Below are 16,568 nucleotides of genomic sequence, written 5' to 3'. Positions count from 1 at the left end.
CCTTTCAGGATTCTGTGCAGAATCCTCTCAGAATTCTGTGCAGAATCCTCTTAGAATTCTGTGCAGAATCCTCTTAGGATTCTGTGGAGAATCCTGTCAGGATTCCGTGGAGAATCCTGTCACGATTCCGTGGAGAATCCTCTCAGGATTCCGTGGAGAATTCTCTCAGGATTCCGTGGAGAATCCTCTCAGGATTCCGTGGAGAACCCTCTCAGGATTCCGTGGAGAATCCTCTAAGGATTCCGTGGAGAATCCTCCCAGATTCCGTGGAGAATCCTCTCAGGATTCCGTGGAGAATCCTCTCAGGATTCCGTGGAGAATCCTCTCAGGATTCCGTGGAGAATACTCTCAGGGTTCCGTGGAGAATCCTCTCAGGATTCCGTGGAGAATCCTCTCAGGATTCTGTGCAGAATCCTCTTAGGATTCTGTGGAGAATTCTCTCAGGATGCTGTACATATTCCTGTCAGTATTCTGTGAAGAATCCACTCAGGATTCTCTGGCGATCCCTCTTAGGATTATGTGAAGAATCCTCTCAGGATTTTGTGGAGAATTCTGTCAGGATCCTGTGGAGAATCCTGTCAGGATTCTGTGGAGAATCCTCTCAGGATTCTGTGGAGAATCCTGTCGGGATTCTGTGGAGAATCCTGTCGGGATTCTGTGGAGAATCCTCTCAGGATTCTGTGGAGAACCCTCTCAGGATTAAGTGGAGATTCCTTTCAGGATTCTGTAATGAATTCACTCAGGATTCTGTGGAGAATCCTCTCAGGATTCTGTGAAGAATCCTCTCAGGATTCTGTGAAGAATCCACTCAGGATTCTGTGGAGAACCCTCTCAGGATTATGTGGAGATTCCTTTCAGGATTCTGTGAAGAATTCACTCAGGAATCTGTGGAGAATCCTGTCAGGATTCTGTGGAAAATCCTCTCAGGATTCTGTAGAGAATCCTCTCAGGATTCTGTGGAGAATCCTGTCAGGATACTGTGGAGCATGCTTTCAGGATTCTGTGGAGAATCCTGTCAGGATTCTGGGGAGAATCCTGTCAGGATTCTGGGGAGAATCCTGTCAGGATTCTGGGGAGAATCCTGTCAGGATTCTGGGGAGAATCCTGTCAGGATTCTGGGGAGAATCCTGTCAGGATTCTGGGGAGAATCCTGTCAGGATTCTGGGGAGAATCCTGTCAGGATTCTGGGGAGAATCCTGTCAGGATTCTGGGGAGAATCCTGTCAGGATTCTGGGGAGAATCCTGTCAGGATTCTGGGGAGAATCCTGTCAGGATTCTGGGGAGAATCCTGTCAGGATTCTGGGGAGAATCCTGTCAGGATTCTGGGGAGAATCCTGTCAGGATTCTGGGGAGAATCCTGTCAGGATTCTGGGGAGAATCCTGTCAGGATTCTGGGGAGAATCCTGTCAGGATTCTGGGGAGAATCCTGTCAAGATTCTGGGGAGAACCCTGTCAGGATTCTGGGGAGAATCCTGTCAGGATTCTGGGGAGAATCCTGTCAGGATTCTGGGGAGAATCCTGTCAAGATTCTGGGGAGAATCCTGTCAGGATTCTGGGGAGAATCCTGTCAGGATTCTGGGGAGAATCCTGTCAGGATTCTGGGGAGAATCCTGTCAGGATTCTGGGGAGAATCCTGTCAGGATTCTGGGGAGAATCCTGTCAGGATTCTGGGGAGAATCCTGTCAGGATTCTGGGGAGAATCCTGTCAGGATTCTGGGGAGAATCCTGTCAGGATTCTGGGGAGAATCCTGTCAGGATTCTGGGGAGAATCCTGTCAGGATTCTGGGGAGAATCCTGTCAGGATTCTGGGGAGAATCCTGTCAGGATTCTGGGGAGAATCCTGTCAGGATTCTGGGGACAGGACTCTCCACAGAATCCTGACAGGACTCTCCACAGAATCCTGACAGGATTCTCCACAGAATCCTGACAGGATTCTCCACAGAATCCTGACAGGATTCTTTACAGTATCCTGACAGGATTCTCCACAGAATCCTGACAGGATTCTCCACAGAATCCTGACAGGATTCTCCACAGAATCCTGACAGGATTGTCCACAGAATCCTGACAGGATTCTCCACAGAATCCTGACAGGATTGTCCACAGAATCCTGACAGGATTGTCCACAGAATCCTGACAGAATTCTCCACAGAATCCTGACAGGATTCTCCACAGAATCCTGACAGGATTCTCCACAGAATCCTGACAGGATTCTCCACAGAATCCTGACAGGATTCTTCACAGAATCCTGACAGGATTCTCCACAGAATCCTGACAGGATTCTCCACAGAATCCTTACAGGATTCTCCACAGAATCCTGACAGGATTGTCCACAGAATCCTGACAGGATTGTCCACAGAATCCTGACAGGATTGTCCACAGAATCCTGACAGGATTGTCCACAGAATCCTGACAGGATTGTCCACAGAATCCTGACAGGATTCTCCACAGAATCCTGACAGGATTGTCCACAGAATCCTGACAGGATTGTCCACAGAATCCTGACAGGATTCTCCACAGAATCCTGACAGGATTGTCCACAGAATCCTGACAGGATTGTCCACAGAATCCTGACAGGATTCTCCACAGAATCCTGACAGGATTCTCCACAGAATCCTGACAGGATTCTCCACAGAATCCTGGAAGGATTCTCCAAAGAATCTTGGAAGGATTCTCCAAAGAATCCTGAGAGGATTCTCCACAGAATCCTGATTGGATTCTCCACAGAATCCTGAGAGGATTCTCCACAGAATCCTGAGAGGATTCTCCACAGAATCCTGGAGGATTCTCCACGGAATCGCTGAGAGGGTTCTCCACAGAATCCTGAGACGATTCTCCACAGAATCCTGAGTGGATTTTCCACAGAATCCTGACAGGATTCTCCACAGAATCCTGACAGGATTCTCCACAGAATCCTGACAGGATTCTCTACAGAATCCTGACAAGATTCTCCACAGAATCCTGACAGGATTCTCCACAGAATCCTGACAGGATTGTCCACAGAATCCTGACAGGATTCTCCACAGAATCCTGACAGGATTGTCCACAGAACCCTGACAGGATTCTCCACAGAATCCTGACAGGTTTCTCCACAGAATCCTGACAGGATTCCACGGAATCCTGAGAGGATTCTCCACAGAATCCTGAGAGGATTCTCCTCAGAATCTTGAGATGATATATCACAGAATCCTGTGAGGGTTCTCCACAGAATCCTGAGAGGTACTTTCACAGAACCCTAAGAGGATTCTGCACAGAATCCTGAGAGGATTCTCCACAGCATAAGTTGAAAAGAGACTGGCCATGTTCCAGTGATAACATGAAGCCAGAAATTAGAAGAAGCGCGGCTTCGATTTCTTTCGAATTTGGATTTAGATCACCCTTCACAGGTATTATAAGAAGCTATGACTCTCTATGAGTGGTACAAGTTTGCAGTATCAAATAGATATATGACCAAGTTTAACAATCTCCAGTTCGTAAAAGAACCTAACAATTTGTTCTCTCTTGTGTATTGGAAAACAGGCAAAGCGGTCATTTATAGCACCATCAAATAAGACATCGCGTCTGGATTAGTAGCAGAGGTAGAGTAGATAAGAGGCTGGTGTCATACAGCACATTTGGCACGACGGCACTGAACGGTATTTAATCTCATTTTCTCTTTCTTGTAGAATGAAAATCAGAGCTGATTCTCTTCGGTACCTGCCGTGCCGAAATAGTTATGTTAAGTGATTTGTAAGAAAGGCCGTTGCAGCGTATGCTGATTATGCGCTCTTCCTTCGTACCAAGATTCAGGTAAGCAGAAGTTTAAACTTCATACCTGAGAACTGAATCGTACACACATGTTTAAGTTATTGCAATCTGCAAACCGCTGTATTCTTATATACATTTTAGGGAGACGTAGCTTGTAGGATCATTCAAGATTGAGCAAACATTTGAATTTTTGAACTAAGCTGAGGCGGTTCATAATTTGCCATTGATTAGCACCCTAGATAGAGGAAACTAAAGTGCATACCGTTAGAAGAAAAAGTTGAAAGTGTCAAACTCCACGATGAACAGCAAAGTTTTTCCAATTCAAAATCTCCCGGAGGAAGTGTTGGAGCACGTATTGCTCTTTCTTCCGTTAGCGGACCGTAAATCGGCTTCGCTCGTGTGCAAAACGTGGGAAAAGTTGGCGTTTAGTTGTCGAGTCTTGCGCAAAGTGACGCTCAAAATCCCACTGGCGTTTAAACGCAAGGAAATTTTCGAGCACAGAGTCGGAAGCACTCGCCGCTACCGAAATTTGTCCGTCATAGTTGTTAAGCGTGATCGCTACCAGCACTTTCTCACATATTTGATGGCGATTTTGGAAGTGTACGGCGCAGATGTGGAAAGCTTCCAGTGTCAGGCACATTTGAACCTAAGGGAACTGTGTATGGTATTGAGCTGTTTGCCAAAACTGCAGCAGTTTACAGTTGTGTCGAAATACAGCCACTGGAGTCAGGCATACCCGTCGTGGGGGGAAATGACAGCTTTGGAAACGACGCTCCACGCAATGCCGATTGAAAATGTGGTTGTTCCCAGCGTGACCCAGCTCAGCACCGTTATTAATAATCCATGGGAAGGACAGGCTTTCATGCATATTTTGCGACACCTAGCTCCACAGCTTGTGAATGTCGATTTGTTTTCAATGAGATATTTCTTCCCTTTGAAAGAGCTGCAGTTTCCAAAGGTCGAAGTGTTGAAAATGGGCGGAAACCTGTGCACTAGACAAACCGAGTTGGATCTACGTACATTTTTTACCGGATTTAAGCTTCTTAAAGAAATCATACTAGAGAGTAATGTCAAAGAAATAGCGCTGCATGTGGAGCCTCGTAGCCGTGCGGTTAGGGTCACCAAGCTTCTAATCGCACCATGCTATGGGGTGAGGGTTCGATTCCCGCTCCGGGCGATGAAACTTTTCGTGAGGATAGTTTCATCTCCGTATCCACTGGTGCATGCTCCGTGTGTCCCTTGTCTAGTGTTAAGTTTCATTCAGTCTGTGCAGCCTTTGGCTGAAGACGGTGTCCGCGTCTTTTTAACTAAGGCGTGCCCGCAAATCGAATTATTAAAATTCAAGGTTCCTCGCTCCAGACCGGTTCCATTTCATTTGCTGAGGCGTCTAAAATTCTTGAAGGTAAGCTCAGCTGTGCTTTTTCTTTGTTTTTTACTTATGACATTTTTTTCAGACATTAGGCCTCAAAGAAGTCAATAACGTTTTAGAAATAAGCTTACATGGCAACGCATTGGCAAGTGTGAAAAACTTTAGCCTGGAGCTTTCCGAATGTGGAAGAATTTCCATCGAACGACTAGGACATCTACTACCGAACGTAACCGCCTTGGATGTAACACTAAAAGCCAATTGGAACTTCCAGGTTGCAATGAAACACATCTGCCGTAACTTCCGAGGACTTCAACGTCTGGAAATTTCCGATCAGACCACTCGGCGTCAAACGTTTAGCAGCAGCCTTGCCGTGTTAGAGCACCTACATCAGCTGGAGGAACTAACCTTTCAGGCCATTCGTACACGGATAGTTGATATGCCACAGAACCCGCTGCTGAAACGATTCGTCATGAAAGAACCCTACTGGTTCTCCAATTACGATTTGCTGGAGTTGGCGAAGCAGTATCCAAACTTGCAGTATCTGGAGCTGGGACCGGGCCAACGAGTGTCCTCTTGGGGAATCAAAGCTTTCAAATCGAAACGGGTGAACTGTGCGGTGCACTGTATTCCGTCCGCATTGGTGTTGAACGATGTTGAAACAAATTATCGCCAAATAATGGAAATGCCAGAACACATGCGTACAGAATAAGTTGGAATGCTTTCATCAGGCTGAAAGTTTTCCTTGTACCACCTGCTTTCTCAATCTCATTTTCAACTTATTAATCTCAGACTCCAGTATCATGCAAGTTTTTCTTTCACAGATTAAATGAACATTATTTGACATTCTTGTTGAATCAATGTAATGATAAAGTACTGAAATTTTGAATTGATTGTAATGTGCTGTAAGCAGAATGAACCAAACAATCCGAAAGACCTATATACTATACTAGAAAATTCCCACGGAATCATGAAGAGATTTCCCTCGGAATCCTGAACAGGTTTTCCTCGGAATCCTGAAGAGGAATCCCTCGGAATCCTGAAGAGGATTCCCTCGGAATCCTGAAGAGGATTCCCTCGGAATCCTGAAGAGGATTCCCTCGGAATCCTGAAGAGGATTCCCTCGGAATCCTGAAGAGGATTCCCTCGGAATCCTGTAGAGGATTCCCTCGGAATCCTGAAGAGGATTCCCTCGGAATCCTGAAGAGGATTCCCTCGGAATCCTGAAGAGGATTCCCTCGGAATCCTGAAGAGGATTCCCTCGGAATCCTGAAGAGGATTCCCTCGGAATCCTGAAGAGGATTCCCTCGGAATCCTGAAGAGGATTCCCTCGGAATCCTGAAGAGGATTCCCTCGGAATCCTGAAGAGGATTCCCTCGGAATCCTGAAGAGGATTCCCTCGGAATCCTGAAGAGGATTCCCTCGGAATCCTGAAGAGGATTCCCTCGGAATCCTGAAGAGGATTCCCTCGGAATCCTGAAGAGGATTCCCTCGGAATCCTGAAGAGGATTCCCTCGGAATCCTGAAGAGGATTCCCTCGGAATCCTGAAGAGGATTCCCTCGGAATCCTGAAGAGGATTCCCTCGAAATCCTGTAGAGGATTTCCTCGGAATCCTGAAGAGGATTTCCTCGGAATCCTGAAGAGGATTCCCTCGGAATCCTGAAGAGGATTCCCTCGGAATCCTGAAGAGGATTCCCTCGAAATCCTGTAGAGGATTTCCTCGGAATCCTGAAGAGGATTCCCTCGGAATCCTGTAGAGGATTCCCTCGGAATCCTGTAGAGGATTCCCTCGGAATCCTGTAGAGGATTCCCTCGGAATCCTGAAGAGGATTCCCTCGGAATTCTGAAGAGGATTCCCTCGGAATCCTGAAGAGGATTCCCTCGGAATCCTGAAGAGGATTCCCTCGGAATCCTGAAGAGGATTCCCTCGGAATCCTGAAGAGGATTCCCTCGGAATCCTGAAGAGGATTCCCTCGGAATCCTGAAGAGGATTCCCTCGGAATCCTGAAGAGGATTCCCTCGGAATCCTGAAGAGGATTCCCTCGGAATCCTGAAGAGGATTCCCTCGGAATCCTGAAGAGGATTCCCTCGGAATCCTGAAGAGGATTCCCTCGGAATCCTGAAGAGGATTCCCTCGGAATCCTGAAGAGGATTCCCTCGGAATCCTGAAAAGGATTCCCTCGGAATCCTGAAAAGGATTCTCCCAGAATCCTGAAGAGGATTCTTCCAGAATCTTAAGAGGATTCTCCCAGAATCCTGAAGAGGATTCTCCCAGAATCCTGAAGAGGATTCTCCCAGTATCCTGAAGAGGATTCTCCCAGAATCCTGAAGAGGATTCTCCCAGAATCCTGAAGAGGATTCTCCCAGAATCCTGAAGAGGATTCTCCCAGAATCCTGAAGAGGATTCTCCCAGAATCCTGAAGAGGATTCTCCCAGAATCCTGAAGAGGATTCTCCCAGAATCCTGAAGAGGATTCTCCCAGAATCCTGAAGAGGATTCTCCCAGAATCCTGAAGAGGATTCTCCCAGAATCCTGAAGAGGATTCTCCCAGAATCCTGAAGAGGATTCTCCCAGAATCCTGAAGAGGATTCTCCCAGAATCCTGAAGAGGATTCTCCCACAATCCTGAAGAGGATTCTCCAAGAATCCTGAAGAGGATTCTCCAAGAATCCTGAAGAGGATTCTCCAAGAATCCTGAAGAGGATTCTCCCAGAATCCTGAAGAGGATTCTCCCAGAATCCTGAAGAGGAATTCTCCCAGAATCCTGAAGAGGATTCTCCCAGAATCCTGAAGAGGATTCTCCCAGAATCCTGAAGAGGATTCTCCCAGAATCCTGAAGAGGATTCTCCCAGAATCCTGAAGAGGATTCTCCCAGAATCCTGAAGAGGATTCTCCCAGAATCCTGAAGAGGATTCTCCCAGAATCCTGAAGAGGATTCTCCCAGAATCCTGAAGAGGATTCTCCCAGAATCCTGAAGAGGATTCTCCCAGAATCCTGAAGAGGATTCTCCCAGAATCCTGAAGAGGATTCTCCCAGAATCCTGAAGAGGATTCTCCCAGAATCCTGAAGAGGATTCTCCCAGAATCCTGAAGAGGATTCTCCCAGAATCCTGAAGAGGATTCTCCCAGAATCCTGAAGAGGATTCTCCCAGAATCCTGAAGAGGATTCTCCCAGAATCCTGAAGAGGATTCTCCCAGAATCCTGAAGAGGATTCTCCCAGAATCCTGAAGAGGATTCTCCCAGAATCCTGAAGAGGATTCTCCCAGAATCCTGAAGAGGATTCTTCCAGAATCCTGACGAGGATTCTCCCAGAATCCTGAAGAGGATTCTCCCACAATCCTGAAGAGGATTCTCCCACAATCCTGAAGAGGATTCTCCCAGAATCCTGGAGAGGATTCTCTCAGAATCCTGAAGAGGATTCTCCCAGAATCCTGAAGAGGATTCTCCCAGAATCCTGAAGAGGATTCTCCCAGAATCCTGAAGAGGATTCTCCCAGAATCCTGAAGAGGATTCTCCCAGAATCCTGAAGAGGATTCTCCCAGAATCCTGAAGAGGATTCTCGAAGAATCCTGAAGAGGATTCTCCCAGAATCCTGTAGAGGATTCTCCCAGAATCCTGTAGAGGATTCTCCCAGAATCCTGAAGAGGATTCTCCCAGAATCCTGAGCAGGATTCTCCCAGAATCCTGAAGAGGTTTCTCCTAGAATCCTGAAGAGGTTTCTCCCAGAATCCTGAAGAGGTTTCTCCCAGAATCCTGAAGAGGTTTCTCCCAGAATCCTGAAGAGGTTTCTCCCAGAATCCTGAAGAGGATTCTCTTCGAATCCTGAAGAGGATTCTCCCAGAATCCTGAAGAGGATTCTCTCCGAATCCTGAAGAGGATTCTCTCCGAAACCTGAAGAGGATTCTCTCCGAATCCTGAAGAGGATTCTCTCAGAATCCTGAAGAGAATTCTCTCCGAAACCTGAAAAGGATTCTCTCCGAATCCTAAAGAGGATATTCTCAGAATCCTGAAGAGGATTCTCCCAGAATCCTGAAGAGGATTCTCCCAGAATCCTGAAGAGGATTCTCTCAGAAACCAGAAGAGGATTCTCCCAGAAACCAGAAGAGGATTCTCCCAGAAACCAGAAGAGGATTCTCCCAGAAACCAGAAGAGGATTCTCTCAGAATCCTGAAGAGGATTCTCCTAGAATCATGAAGAGGATTCTCCCAGAATCCTGAAGAGGATTCTCCCAGAATCCTGAAGAGGTTTCTCCCAGAATCCTGAAGAGGTTTCTCCCAGAATCCTGAAGAGGATTCTCTCCAAATCCTGAAGAGGATTCTCTCAGAATCCTGAAGAGGATTCTCTCAGAATCCTGAAGAGGATTCTCCCAGAATCCTGAAGAGGATTCTCCAAGAATCCTGAAGAGGATTCTCCAAGAATCCTGAAGAGGATTCTCCAAGAATCCTGAAGAGGATTCTCCAAGAATCCTGAAGAGGATTCTCCCAGAATCCTGAAGAGGATTCTCCCAGAATCCTGAAGAGGATTCTCCCAGAATCCTGAAGAGGATTCTCCCAGAATCCTGAACAGGTTTCTCCTAGAATCCTGAAGAGGTTTCTCCCAGAATCCTGAAGAGGTTTCTCCCAGAATCCTGAAGAGGTTTCTCCCAGAATCCTGAAGAGGTTTCTCCCAGAATCCTGAAGAGGATTCTCTCCGAATCCTGAAGAGGATTCTCTCCGAAACCTGAAGAGGATTCTCTCCGAATCCTGAAGAGGATTCTCTCAGAATCCTAAAGAGAATTCTCTCCGAAACCTGAAAAGGATTCTCTCCGAAACCTGAAGAGGATTCTCCCAGAATCCTGAAGAGGTTTTTCCCAGAATCCTGAAGAGGTTTCTCCCAGAATCCTGAAGAGGTTTCTCCCAGAATCCTGAAGAGGATTCTCTCCGAATCCTGAAGAGGATTCTCTCCGAATCCTGAAGAGGATTCTCTCCGAAACCTGAAGAGGATTCTCTCCGAATCCTGAAGAGGATTCTCCCAGAATCCTGAAGAGGTTTCTCCCAGAATCCTGAAGAGGTTTCTCCCACAATCCTGAAGAGGTTTCTCCCAGAATCCTGAAGAGGATTCTCTCCGAATCCTGAAGAGGATTCTCTCCGAAACCTGAAGAGGATTCTCTCCGAATCCTGAAGAGGATTCTCCCAGAATCCTGAAGAGGATTCTCCCAGAATCCTGAAGAGGATTCTCCCAGAATCCTGAAGAGGATTCTCCCAGAATCCTGGTGAGGATTCTCCCAGAATCCTGAAGAGGATTCTCCCAGAATCCTGAAGTGGATTCTCCCAGAATCCTGAAGAGGATTCTCCCAGAATCCTGAAGAGGATTCTCCCAGAAACCAGAAGAGGATTCTCCCAGAAATCAGAAGAGGATTCTCCCAGAATCCTGAAGAGGATTCTCCTAGAATCATGAAGAGGATTCTCCCAGAATCCTGAAGAGGATTCTCCCAGAATCCTGAAGAGGATTCTCCCAGAATCCTGAAGAGGATTCTCCCAGAATCCTGAAGAGGATTCTCCCAGAATCCTGAAGAGGATTCTCCCAGAATCCTGAAGAGGATTCTCCCAGAATCCTGAAGAGGATTCTCCCAGAATCCTGAAGAGGATTCTCCCAGAATCCTGAAGAGGATTCTCCCAGAATCCTGAAGAGGAATCTCCCAGAATCCTGAGGAGGATTCTCTCCAAATCCTGAAGAGGATTCTCGAAGAATCCTGAAGAGGATTCTCGAAGAATCCTGAAGAGGATTCTCCCAGAATCCTGTAGAGGATTCTCCCAGAATCCTGAAGAGGATTCTCCCAGAATCCTGAACAGGATTCTCCCAGAATCCTGAAGAGGTTTCTCCTAGAATCCTGAAGAGGTTTCTCCCAGAATCCTGAAGAGGTTTCTCCCAGAATCCTGAAGAGGTTTCTCCCAGAATCCTGAAGAGGATTCTCGAAGAATCCTGAAGAGGATTCTCCCAGAATCCTGTAGAGGATTCTCCCAGAATCCTGTAGAGGATTCTCCCAGAATCCTGAAGAGGATTCTCCCAGAATCCTGAGCAGGATTCTCCCAGAATCCTGAAGAGGTTTCTCCTAGAATCCTGAAGAGGTTTCTCCCAGAATCCTGAAGAGGTTTCTCCCAGAATCCTGAAGAGGTTTCTCCCAGAATCCTGAAGAGGTTTCTCCCAGAATCCTGAAGAGGATTCTCTTCGAATCCTGAAGAGGATTCTCCCAGAATCCTGAAGAGGATTCTCTCCGAATCCTGAAGAGGATTCTCTCCGAAACCTGAAGAGGATTCTCTCCGAATCCTGAAGAGGATTCTCTCAGAATCCTGAAGAGAATTCTCTCCGAAACCTGAAAAGGATTCTCTCCGAATCCTAAAGAGGATATTCTCAGAATCCTGAAGAGGATTCTCCCAGAATCCTGAAGAGGATTCTCCCAGAATCCTGAAGAGGATTCTCTCAGAAACCAGAAGAGGATTCTCCCAGAAACCAGAAGAGGATTCTCCCAGAAACCAGAAGAGGATTCTCCCAGAAACCAGAAGAGGATTCTCTCAGAATCCTGAAGAGGATTCTCCTAGAATCATGAAGTGGATTCTCCCAGAATCCTGAAGAGGATTCTCCCAGAATCCTGAAGAGGTTTCTCCCAGAATCCTGAAGAGGTTTCTCCCAGAATCCTGAAGAGGATTCTCTCCAAATCCTGAAGAGGATTCTCTCAGAATCCTGAAGAGGATTCTCTCAGAATCCTGAAGAGGATTCTCCCAGAATCCTGAAGAGGATTCTCCAAGAATCCTGAAGAGGATTCTCCAAGAATCCTGAAGAGGATTCTCCAAGAATCCTGAAGAGGATTCTCCAAGAATCCTGAAGAGGATTCTCCCAGAATCCTGAAGAGGATTCTCCCAGAATCCTGAAGAGGATTCTCCCAGAATCCTGAAGAGGATTCTCCCAGAATCCTGAAGAGGATTCTCCCAGAATCCTGAACAGGTTTCTCCTAGAATCCTGAAGAGGTTTCTCCCAGAATCCTGAAGAGGTTTCTCCCAGAATCCTGAAGAGGTTTCTCCCAGAATCCTGAAGAGGTTTCTCCCAGAATCCTGAAGAGGATTCTCTCCGAATCCTGAAGAGGATTCTCTCCGAAACCTGAAGAGGATTCTCTCCGAATCCTGAAGAGGATTCTCTCAGAATCCTAAAGAGAATTCTCTCCGAAACCTGAAAAGGATTCTCTCCGAAACCTGAAGAGGATTCTCCCAGAATCCTGAAGAGGTTTCTCCCAGAATCCTGAAGAGGTTTCTCCCAGAATCCTGAAGAGGTTTCTCCCAGAATCCTGAAGAGGATTCTCTCCGAATCCTGAAGAGGATTCTCTCCGAAACCTGAAGAGGATTCTCTCCGAATCCTGAAGAGGATTCTCCCAGAATCCTGAAGAGGTTTCTCCCAGAATCCTGAAGAGGTTTCTCCCAGAATCCTGAAGAGGTTTCTCCCAGAATCCTGAAGAGGATTCTCTCCGAATCCTGAAGAGGATTCTCTCCGAAACCTGAAGAGGATTCTCTCCGAATCCTGAAGAGGATTCTCCCAGAATCCTGAAGAGGATTCTCCCAGAATCCTGAAGAGGATTCTCCCAGAATCCTGAAGAGGATTCTCCCAGAATCCTGGTGAGGATTCTCCCAGAATCCTGAAGAGGATTCTCCCAGAATCCTGAAGTGGATTCTCCCAGAATCCTGAAGAGGATTCTCCCAGAATCCTGAAGAGGATTCTCCCAGAAACCAGAAGAGGATTCTCCCAGAAATCAGAAGAGGATTCTCCCAGAATCCTGAAGAGGATTCTCCTAGAATCATGAAGAGGATTCTCCCAGAATCCTGAAGAGGATTCTCCCAGAATCCTGAAGAGGATTCTCCCAGAATCCTGAAGAGGATTCTCCCAGAATCCTGAAGAGGATTCTCCCAGAATCCTGAAGAGGATTCTCCCAGAATCCTGAAGAGGATTCTCCCAGAATCCTGAAGAGGATTCTCCCAGAATCCTGAAGAGGATTCTCCCAGAATCCTGAAGAGGATTCTCCCAGAATCCTGAAGAGGAATCTCCCAGAATCCTGAGGAGGATTCTCTCCAAATCCTGAAGAGGATTCTCGAAGAATCCTGAAGAGGATTCTCGAAGAATCCTGAAGAGGATTCTCCCAGAATCCTGTAGAGGATTCTCCCAGAATCCTGAACAGGATTCTCCCAGAATCCTGAACAGGATTCTCCCAGAATCCTGAAGAGGTTTCTCCTAGAATCCTGAAGAGGTTTCTCCCAGAATCCTGAAGAGGTTTCTCCCAGAATCCTGAAGAGGTTTCTCCCAGAATCCTGAAGAGGATTCTCTCCGAATCCTGAAGAGGATTCTCCCAGAATCCTGAAGAGGATTCTCTCCGAATCCTGAAGAGGATTCTCTCCGAATCCTGAAGAGGCTTTTCTCCGAATCCTGAAGAGGATTCTCTCAGAATCCTGAAGAGAATTCTCTCCGAAACCTGAAAAGGATTCTCTCCGAATCCTAAAGAGCATATTCTCAGAATCCTGAAGAGGATTCTCCCAGAATCCTGAAGAGGATTCTCCCAGAATCCTGAAGAGGATTCTCTCAGAAACCAGAAGAGGATTCTCCCAGAAACCAGAAGAGGATTCTCCCAGAAACCAGAAGAGGATTCTCCCAGAAACCAGAAGAGGATTCTCTCAGAATCCTGAAGAGGATTCTCCTAGAATCATGAAGAGGATTCTCCCAGAATCCTGAAGAGGATTCTCCCAGAATCCTGAAGAGGTTTATCCCAGAATCCTGAAGAGGTTTCTCCCAGAATCCTGAAGAGGATTCTCTCCAAATCCTGAAGAGGATTCTCTCAGAATCCTGAAGAGGATTCTCCCAGAATCCTGAAGAGGATTCTCCCAGAATCCTGAAGAGGATTCTCCAAGAATCCTGAAGAGGATTCTCCCAGAATTCTGAAGAGGATTCTCCCAGAATCCTGAAGAGGATTCTCCCAGAATCCTGAAGAGGATTCTCCCAGAATCCTGAAGAGGATTCTCCCAGAATCCTGAACAGGTTTCTCCTAGAATCCTGAAGAGGTTTCTCCCAGAATCCTGAAGAGGTTTCTCCCAGAATCCTGAAGAGGTTTCTCCCAGAATCCTGAAGAGGATTCTCTCCGAATCCTGAAGAGGATTCTCCCAGAATCCTGAAGAGGATTCTCCCAGAATCCTGAAGAGGATTCTCTCAGAATCCTAAAGAGAATTCTCTCCGAAACCTGAAAAGGATACTCTCCGAATCCTAAAGAGGATATTCTCAGAATCCTGAAGAGGATTCTCTCAGGATCCTCAAGAGGATTCTCTCAGAATCCTGAAGAGGGTATTTCAGAATGCATCTGCATCTGCAGCTGCATCCCATTTTTCAATTTTAGCAATTCATATGCGGCAAGAAAAAAAGTACATAACTATCACACTGAATTAGAAACGTTCACATGTGTTTTGTTCTCAGCTTAAGTGGAAGAAGAATACTTACAATACAATGCCAGACAGCAGTGCATGCAACGAACAAAACGTTGTCATATTGAGGACAACGCAAACGTGGAATGAAAAACAGAACCATATATACAGAATTTGTGGAACACTTCTTCGACCAGGAGAACGTAACAAAATTATAACAAAAGCATGCCAACTCTTGTTAGAAATAACTGAAGCTAATATACTTTTGCTATAAGGATTTTTCTATGTGAATATCTTTAGCTAAATTATAATAAAGTTTGTTGCTATTTTAGTAACAAAAAATATGTTTATAAAAACAACATTTCGAACAGTGAGCAAATAAATAAATTTGTCCATAACAAAATTTTACAACACTTTTATTGTAATACTTGCTTTGTTTTTATACAATATTACATCAATATTTGTTAGGTTTGTTGTATAGTTGCGAACATTTTTGATATTATTTTGTTGGTTTGGTTACTCGAGCCAAGAAATTTATATCAAAACTAATAACAAGTGTGTTCTGAAATACATAGCACAACTTGTTATATTTAAACAAGTATATTATAACAAGATTTGATATAATCTTATTGTTATACCCGTGAGGCTGGAAGTTGACCCATAGGTTGTCGTACTGGAACCGGATTCGTTCGTGTGCATTCGTAGCAGCTTCTGGTGATTCCTCGCAGCAGACGTTTTCCATTGACCGGCCAGTAATTTTCCCGGATTACAGCCAGCATTAGTCGTGGTCCACCGTGTAGGAGCTTATGGTGATAGTGTCGAGCCAGCAGTTTGGTGAACGGATGGTTTCCTGGTAGAAGGATTGGGTGTTTCGTCTCGTACGGTTCGTTGGAGTGTCGTAGACGGCCTCCAACTCGAAGTATGCCTATCTCATCACAGAACGGGAGCAGGTTGCGGATGGTTGACTTGGGAGAAACGAGTTTGCCAGTGGAGAGGTCCTTAATTTTCTGTTGATAGGTTTCGGATTGAACGAGTCGGACGAGTTGGTGTTTTGCGCCTTCCAATTCTTCCACAGACAGGGTTGTGTCCAAATGCAGGTGTTGACCAAGATGACGCGATTGGCAATTGCGTCGGAATCGGGATATCCAAGCGGTCACTCGGATGAGTTTGGTGAAATGCGAGTAGCGAGAGAAAATAGGGTTGATTTTGACCGTGCAGGCTGCCACAGCCGCCACCGTTTCCCTCTCCATTTGATCCTCCGGTGCAGGTTCCAATTCCTTCTGTTGTGGCCAATTCTCCTCCGATGTACCTAACCATTCCGGACCGTGATGCCATAGACTGCTTTCCAGGAAGTCGCTGACGTGCATTCCTCTTGAGACCAGGTCCGCCGGGTTTTGGGTTCCTGGGACGTGTTCCCATGGGGCATCGTGGGTTGTAGTTTGGATTTCGCTTACTCTATTGGCCACAAAGGTTTTCCAGTGGTATGATGGGGCCCGTAACCAATCTAGGACTACGGTTGAGTCCGACCAAAAAAGTACGGCGTCAAATTCCAATTCCAGTGCTTGAGTGACCTTGGTGTACAAACGAGCGGCAAGTTGTGCGGCGCACAGTTCCAGTCGGGGGATGCTGAGTCGTTTCAAGGGAGCGACCCGGGATTTCGCCGAAACCAGTTGAACCTTCACCGTACCATGTTCATCTACCGAGCGTGCGTAGATGCAACAGCCATATGCTACCTTGGAGGCGTCTGCGAAGCAGTGCAACTGCACCGATACTGCATTTGGTAGAAAGATGAAACGATCGACCTTGCCAGTTCGTTGATTTGAGGACGAAATTCCTGCCACAATTCTTGGAGATCCTTGGGTACTTCGTCGTCCCATCCGATGGGTATGAGCCACAAACGCTGCATGATGACCTTTGCAGAGATGACGACCGGAGAAATGAGTCCTAGGGGGTCGTAGAGTTGCGCTATGCAGGACTGGATTTTCCTCTTCGTCAGTGGGCCATCGTTTTCCTTGATGCTGATGTCGAAC

The 16,568-nt window shown here is 46.4% G+C and overlaps 1 protein-coding gene across 1 annotated transcript; it reads right to left on the bottom strand.

The window, feature by feature from the left end:
• Window positions 1-15,170: 15,170 nt before the first annotated feature.
• Window positions 15,171-16,415, bottom strand: LOC134292022 (uncharacterized). Its single transcript, XM_062860678.1, has one exon. The coding sequence runs from the start codon at window positions 16,413-16,415 to the stop codon at window positions 15,171-15,173; it is 1,245 nt and encodes a 414-aa protein (XP_062716662.1).
• Window positions 16,416-16,568: the final 153 nt, after the last annotated feature.

Source organism: Aedes albopictus, chromosome 1, assembly GCF_035046485.1.
Source record: "Aedes albopictus strain Foshan chromosome 1, AalbF5, whole genome shotgun sequence".
Taxonomy (NCBI): Eukaryota; Metazoa; Arthropoda; class Insecta; order Diptera; family Culicidae; genus Aedes; species Aedes albopictus.
Note: the sequence above shows the minus strand (reverse complement) of the source record. Positions and strands in the feature narration are given on the sequence as shown.